Genomic DNA, 8,007 nt, shown 5'->3' on the forward strand with positions numbered 1-8,007 from the left:
AGCTGTAACTGTTAAGCTCCTTCCCCTAGAGATTCACCTTCCCTACCTCCAAAGGCTCCCCAGCCTCCCAAGCCAGCACCCTCTGCTGGGAGCAAATGTTCCAACATGAGCCTAGGGGTTCAAATTGAACTGGAAGGGCAGGGCAGGGGCATTTGTGCTTTCTGATCCTTCTCATGGGTATTCTGGCCACCAGTCACCCTGCCTTCGCCTACACGTACCCCTCTTCTTCCTAGTGAGCTCATGTGGCTGCCGGCCTTTTGCTTCTCAAGAGAGAAAGGCCAGAGTGACATGAGCAGCCACACTGTCTCTATGCTGTGGCTCCAGGCTTTTGCCTGGCAGCGCTGGCCCTGCACTGCTGCTGAGCTTGGGCATTGGTGCCAGCAGCATTTGTACTTGGTACTCAGGGAAGAGCAGATGTCTGTCTGCCTTACGGATGGCTTCAGTCTGCCTAGGAGGGGCCAGCGGATACACAGGAGACGGCTAGAGAGCCTGAAGCCATTCTGGGGGAGGCAAATAGGAACTATATCAGCTGTTTGCACCAAGAAGGCAAAAGCCACATTAGCTGGTGTCCACGCAGGAGGGTGGGTGGGGCAGTGCCCTTGCCTCTGCTCACTCACATTCTCACCCATCCATTTTCCTCTATTCTTTCAGGGTGTTTGCACCAAAATGTGCCTCCTGCGCCCGCCCCATCCTCCCTGCACAGGTAGGAACACTTCACCTGGAAGCAGCAGGCGCCTGACTCTGAGGCTCTGCCTGCTCCGGCCTGCTCAGCCTCAGATCCTGGCCTCAGTAGGAGTGGTTGAAGGGGACCATACTTTACATTCCTCGGGGCTGAGGAACAAGTAGGGCGTTTGGGCAGGGCGTGGGACAGGTGTGCCCTGGAGAATTACAAGGAAGCAGTGGCCTGCTTCTAGCTTGTCCCACTACAGTACTCCATTACCTGTAATAGGGAAAGGGCTGCACACTGGGCCCATTCAGTTTTGCAGTGGGCGTTGGGTGGTCTAGGGCCAGAGGAACAGATGAGGAACTCTTGGCCTATGTATCTCTAATTTTGGGTCTTTCTGCATGGATTTTTTATGTTCAAGTCAGCTTCCTGAGGAATCAGGACTGGTAGTGGGAGTCCCTGGCTCTGAAGAAGTGAAGATAGTGTGTGTGATCCGGCACCCATGTGACTTTCTTATTGTCATATGCCATGGTGGAAGATGCCCAGTGCACATGCATACTTCACTCTTGGACATCTGCCAGTGTGCCATGTCTACCGGCTGGGGCACATTTTAGAGAGGTGTCTTAGGACAGGTCATAGTGCTTCAGGTTCAGGAAGAATGTCTGTGAATCCTGCCTTTTCCTCCAGGGCTGTGAGACAACCATTCGTGTGGTGTCCATGGACAGAGACTACCATGTGGAGTGTTACCACTGTGAGGTAAGCCCCAGACTCCCCCACACAGGCGCCACAGCCTGTGCACGCACTGTTGCCCCTCTACCCTGGGTGTCCACATGTCCTCTGTGGCTTCTATTCCAAAACTTTCCTTCTTAGTGGACACAGGCTCCACCTGTACCCATTTTTATTTCACATAGTCACACTTTTACTAGGTAGGATATTTAGTAGAATGGCTGGGAAATTAGACTTGGCAGTGTCCACATGAGGTGATGTGTGCTGTTGAAGGGGTTGTCAGAACCTTGGAAAATCACAGTTTTTTTGGGAGGAGGTAACACCCAGGCGAAGATTTGAACAGTGAATAAGAATTAGCAGCTTGAGGTAGTGAAAGTGTATGTGTGGGGAGGGGGAGAGGGAGAGAAAGAGAGATACTTTATTTTGCTGGTGAAGCTGCCAGAGGTTAGGATAGAGGCCACGGAGGCTTCAGAGTACTGACTTCCCTAGGGCAGCAGGGGAAAATTCTACACAGCCCAAGCTGGCTCAGAACTTGGTTGTATAGCTCAGTCTGGCCCAGAAGTACTCTAGTTTTTCAATCAGGGTTTCACTGTGTAGCTCTGGCTGTCCTAGAACTTGGTATGTAGATCAGGCTGGCCTTAAACTAGGAGATCTGCCGGCCTCTGCCTCCTGAGTGCTGGGGTTAAAGGCGTGCAGCCCTAGAACTTGCGCTCTTAACTGCCTTAGCTCCCCGAGTGCTGTGTTTACCTCACTACCCAGCCTCCATACCCAGCATGCCTGTGATCCCAGCACTCAAGATGCCGAGACCGCACTATTGCAAGTCAAGGCTAGCTAGGCTACATATCAGTCCTGGCTTACCAAGCAAAGCATCAGCAAATCACATGTGATTGTGGAAGAGAGGGACTTACAGGGAGGGACCCGTGAGGAAGCTGGTTGAGTCGAGGGACAGTGGGGATGCAGATGGCTTGGGTAGGTGACTGGGTGTGGCAGCACAGGAGATGAAATGTGTCTGTCAGATTCTACAGAGGACGACATGCTGTCAGTTTCTGTTACAGTAACAGACCCTGGTGTCCCCAACTTAACAAGTAAAGGTTTATTTAGCTCAGTTTTAGGGCTTATCCCAAGATGGTGGATTGGCTACATTGCTTTGGCCCTGTGGTACACCAAAGCTGCTTACCTCATAACTGGAATGTAAAAGAGTGAGGAAGAGAGGAGTTGGAGAGACCTTTGAGATGGCTCAGCAGGAAAGGACATCTACTCCTGTCTTAGTTTGGGTTTATTGCTATAAGAAGACACCATGACCAAGGCAGCTCTTATAAAGGCAAACATTTAACTGAATGGAACCTGAGCATGGGAGGCCTCAAAGCCCACCTACACAGACACACTTCCTCCAGCAAGACACCCCTTCCTCATAGCCAAGCATTCAACACAGGAGTTTATGGAAGGCCAAACCTATTCAAATGAACGCATTCCACTCCCTGGTCCCCACGGGCTTGTAGCCGTAATGTAATGCAGAATGCATTTAGTTCAACTTAATGATCTACCATAGTCTCAAAAATGTTTAGAAGTCCAAAGTCTCTTCTGATATTCATATAATCCTTTAACTGTTAATCCCCTATAAAGTCAAAGCCAAAATAAAAAGCATATACTTCCAACATAGCAGGATATACATTAGCATTCCAAAACCTAAGAGTGAGGAAATACTGGACCAGACAAGATCAGAACCAGCTGGTCAGACTCCACACTGTGCACTCCGTGTGTGATCTCCAACTCCTTTCAGCTTTGTTGACTGCAACACAGTTCTTTCAGTTGGGCTGGCTGCACTCCCTGTTAGCAGCTCTCCTCAGATACCATAGCTCTGGCAGCTCTCACATTTTTGGGGTCTCCAAGGCAGCTTCAACTTCACAACTTCTTGTCCCAATGTCTGGGATCCACACACGATCTGGGCTGTAATGTAGCACTCTCTGTTCTGGTTGACTCCACTCCACTGCTGCTGCTTGTTGTTCTTGGCGGTCATCCCATGGTCCTGGGGTCTTCCCCTGAAACTAAGCTGCACTTTCACCAGTAGCCTCTCATAGGCTCTCTTCATAGAGCCAAATCTCAAATTCTTTGCATGACCCCTTCAGTCCTGGGCCGTCAACTGCAACAGAGGCTGCACCTTCACCATATTGACCAAGCCCACTCAGTCAGTCAACAGGGTCTCCAGGGAAGGGAGTGAGGATGAAAGAAAAAAGACAATTAGACAGTAATATAGCATGACCCCAGCAAGTGCTGAAGCAAGTTTATTTTTTTCCCAAGCTGCTTTTATACCATTCTAAGTAAATGCAAAGAATAGGGAGGTCAGTTCTAGGTCAATGACAAACAAGACATAAACAAAAGTCCCATGGCCACTGCATTCAGGGACTTAGCAAGATGATCAAGATGCTAGAAAGATTCCTCAGCTGTATTTTCCTTGAGCCTACTTCCTTGTCCTAGCCCAATGTAAATATTCTCACCAATTTCCTAGACGTGGCACCAAGAGCTCTCCTTCATGGCCTCACACAGGCCAAGCCTCAGCTGCTCTCCATGACCCCTTCATGCCTTCAAAACCAGTGCCACCTGCTGACTCACACACATTAACAAGTACACTGCAGCATGAGGTACAACCTTGGCTGTCTCTGGAACACAGCTCCTTTGTGCTCTTAGAAAACACTTCCCGGAAGATTCCACCTCAGTGATGCTGGTCTCTTCTTAATCACCACTAATTTCTTAGGTCCAGCTCACCAGCATCAATTGTCCCAGTAACCCCTTCCTCTCTTATCTGTAAAGCCAAAGCCAGGTTGCTGAAGCTGCCAGGTTCTGCTGCTTTCTGGGGGCTGGAACAGTTCCTTGTTCTATTTCACCTTATTCAGAGATCTGCATGGTCTGTTGCCTGAGTGCTGGGATTAAAGATGCATACCAACACGCTTGACCTAGGCTTTTCTTTACCTGGAATTTGCTCTGTCCCAGGCTAGCATTGAAATGAGAGATCTGCTTGCCTCTGTCTCCTGGGATTAAAGGTGTGTACTACCATCTCTGAGTTGTAGTTCACTCTAGAAAGAGCCATCACAATCCATCCCTTGTCAGTTTGATACACAGTCATATCTCCTTATGTCCGAATGAACAACAACCAGGCAATAATAATGCCTAACATGATATAACTGTCCCTCAACAACAAGCTTAGGAGGACAGGGTCTTGCTCTGAGGTCCCTTAATCTGTTTCTCTCCTTGAACACAGTGTTCAGCTCCATTCTACTTCCTAGCACCCTTTAATACTTGAACCATACATTTTGTATTTTCTTTTCTATGCTTGCTATTCTTCATCAAAACGCTCTTTGTAAGAGTAACCCACAGGACAGAGTCTATGCTAGGCTGTTTTGAGACTTCCTTCCCTAATGCAGTTAGTCTAAATCTCTTGATTTTAACCTCCAGCACTCTTCAGACAAGGGCAAAAAGCAGCCACATTCTTCACCAAACTATCACAAGAACGATCTCTAGGCTGCATGCTGACATTCTCCACTGAAACCTTTTAAGCCGGTCCTGCAGAGTTCAGACCACCCTCAGCACCATTGTCTCCCATATTCCCACTAGGATGGCCCATTAAGCCCCATTTAAAACATTCCATTGCTTTCAGTATCCAAAGTCCCAAAATCCATATTCTTCCAAACAAAAGCATGGTCAGGCCTAACACAGCAGTGCCCCAGTCCCTGGTACCAGCTTAGTTAGGGTTTCCATTACAGTGAAGAGACACCATGACCAAGGCAACTCTTACAAAGGCAAGCATTTCATTGGGGCTGGCTTACAGTTTCAAAGGTTCAGTCCATTCTCATCATGGGGGAATCTTGGCAGTGTCCAGGGTGACGCCGTGCTGGAGAAGGAGCTGAGAGCACTGCATCTTGATCCAAACGTACTGGATGGAGCCTGAGCATAGGAGACGTCAAAGCCCGCCTACACAGTGACACACTTCCTCCAACAAGGCCACATCTACTCCAGTAAGGCCACATCTCCTAGCAGGGCCACTCACTGTGGCCACATATTCAAATACATGAATGAATCTATGGGGCCAAACCTATTCAAACCACCAGAGCTACTAAGTCTTAGGATTTGAGTTTAATCCCTTGGACCCACGTGGAAAAAGAGACAAGTGATTTCTGCAAGTTGACCTCTGACCTACACAGGCATGCCATAGCATACTCACACAAATAACTCTGTATGAAAAGAAGGAGCCCAAAGTTCCCGAGACCCATTGAAGACATACGCCCAAGGACCCAAAAATCTCTTTAATTTCTCAACCACTTCCTCCATGGACAAGGGACCAAGCCTTCATTTTCTCGGTTCTTTGGTTTTTCTGAATAGGGTCTCACCGTGTGGCCCTGGCTGTCTTAGAACTCCCTCCCTGTGTATCTGCACTGGGACACAGATCCTGCATGTGCCGTTAGTACTCTATTGCTGAGCGAGATCTCCAGCCTTTGGATTATTTTGATAATCCAGGCTGGACTCAAAGCCAGTCTCCTACTTCAGCCTCCTGGGGTCACAGCCTGATAAATGTGCTGGGAATTTTGTCCTTTGAGACACGGTCTTGCTATATAGCAATGGCCGTCCTGGAACTTGAATTTCTGCTTCTGTTTCTGCCACTGAAGTGCTGGGGTTACAGATGTGCTACCATACTTGGCTGTTAGCTGTTGCTTTGTTAATTTTTTCTAATCATTATTAAAGATTTTAAAGTTTTATGTGTGTGTGCGTGTGTGTGTGGGGTAGTATCCAGGCCTTTGTGTGTGGAGAACAGATCAGAACTGGAGGTGGAGTTGGTGAGAGTTTAGCTTGTTCTGTGGGTACAAGGGTATGAGTATTGGTGTTCATTGGTTGTGAGCAAGTTCTTAGCACTGAGCCAATGTTCCAGCAATTCCTCATCCCCACACACCTTGTTCTTAAAAACCATAGCTTGTGAAGCTGGGCACAGTTGTGCCACCTTTAATCCCAGCAGTCGGGAGGCAGAGGCAGGTGGATTTCTGTGAGTTGGAGGCCAGCCTGATCTACATAGTGAATTCCAGAATAGACAGATATAGAGAGATCCTGTTTCAAAAACAAAGGAAAAAACCCACAATAGCTTATTAGGCCGAGCCCACAGTTACTACCCACCCCTGCCCTTTCCCAACCACCATACCTGCTTGCCGGATTTTAGAGTTGTGTGTTTTTCTTCTGCAGGACTGTGGGATGCAGCTGAGTGGGGAGGAGGGACGCCGCTGCTACCCCCTGGAAGGTCACCTGCTCTGCCGACGTTGCCACCTGAGGCGCCTTGGACAGGGTCCACTTCCCTCGCCTGCTGTGCATGTGACTGAGCTCTGAAAAGCAGCCTTCAGAGAGAGGAGTGACCCACACTCCCCTTCCCCCGCTGCTGTCCCTTCCGCGGGGGCCGGACCCCTGCAACCAAGAAGCAGTTTCTATTTATTCACCTTCTGTGCCTCAAGTCACTCCCCCTGCTGGATTCCAGGACACCGCACCGTGGACTACCTTCTCCGCCTGGTCTCAGCTCCCACGGCAGAGATCGGAGGGCCTTAGAGATAGATGGTGGGGGACCACAGAGCCAGGGAGCACTGACAACCTGGGAAAGACCACGATTGGCCTTGATGGCTATTTTCAGCTGAATTCTCCTACTCTCTGGATCCTGGCTTGGGGTGCTTTTCCAGTGTCCCCAGCCTCAGAAGACCCCGGAGCAGAGAGGGGGTGAGGGGGCTCTCTGTGACCTTGCCAGGGAGCATCGGTGCACACTGTATCAGGCTCACTACCAAAGCATATGATTTGACTTAAATTAAGTTTTTCCCTTCTGGAGGATGTTTGCATTTTCTTTAAAAGAATATAGTTTTCTTCTAGAACTTGGACCACGGTGGTTATTTCTCATTTACAGCAGACTTGGTCATGGAAACAGTCATGTACCTTGTAGCTAGTGTTATGAAATATAATCGGCAGGGAATGAGGTGGGTGGGGTACCTGGTGGGCCCATGCCAAGGTGTCCCCTGAGAAATCATGCCATGTAACAGAGCTGGTATAGAGGGGGTTTATTCAGGGGAAGGGAGGGGACTGAGGGCCTGGAGAAGGGGTAGAGCTAGACAGTCGCGAGGGCAGAGGTCAGAAAGCGAGAGTCTTGAGGGAACTACCAGCTGTAGAGACTTAGCTGTTGCTCCGACCATTTTTCAATCACTATTAAAGAGTTTAATAAAGTGTGTGTGTGTGTGTGTGTGTGTGAGAGAGAGAGAGGGAGAGGGAGAGGGAGAGGGAGAGGATCCTAGGCGAATGGCCTGTCATCTAAGTTTAGGTGGTAAGAACTTGTAGTTTTAACTGTTTTTGTAGAATCTGCCCACAGATTTCAGTATGGGGCTGTGTCAAGAGTCTTACAGAAAGGGACTCTCATGAGATGTAAATTAGACTTTCCCTGGCGTGGCCGCTCCCTGAGCCCTGATTGGCAGCTGGTCAGTGATGACATGGAACGTGTGCTTCCCTAATGGCCGTGGCAGGGATGCGTCAGCGCCTGTCCTGCCTGAGTGCTGTTGTCGGAATCCTCGGTCAGCGGTGGCGCTGCTGGCTCTGTGTGGCTGCCCTGT

At 49.2% G+C, this 8,007-nt stretch overlaps 1 protein-coding gene across 1 annotated transcript in view; it reads left to right on the top strand.

Annotated features, from left to right (window-relative positions):
• Wtip (WT1 interacting protein) overlaps positions 1-7,287 on the top strand; it is a 34,111-nt gene extending 26,824 nt beyond the window's left edge. Inside the window, exons 6-8 of the mRNA XM_032893883.1 lie at positions 652-703; positions 1,352-1,420; positions 6,614-7,287. Coding sequence (XP_032749774.1) covers positions 652-703; positions 1,352-1,420; positions 6,614-6,754 — 262 coding nt within the window. The 3' untranslated portion in view covers positions 6,755-7,287. The remainder of the gene's footprint in view (positions 1-651; positions 704-1,351; positions 1,421-6,613) is intronic.
• Positions 7,288-8,007: the final 720 nt, after the last annotated feature.

Source organism: Rattus rattus, chromosome 2 (genome assembly GCF_011064425.1).
Source record: "Rattus rattus isolate New Zealand chromosome 2, Rrattus_CSIRO_v1, whole genome shotgun sequence".
Classification (NCBI taxonomy): domain Eukaryota; kingdom Metazoa; phylum Chordata; class Mammalia; order Rodentia; family Muridae; genus Rattus; species Rattus rattus.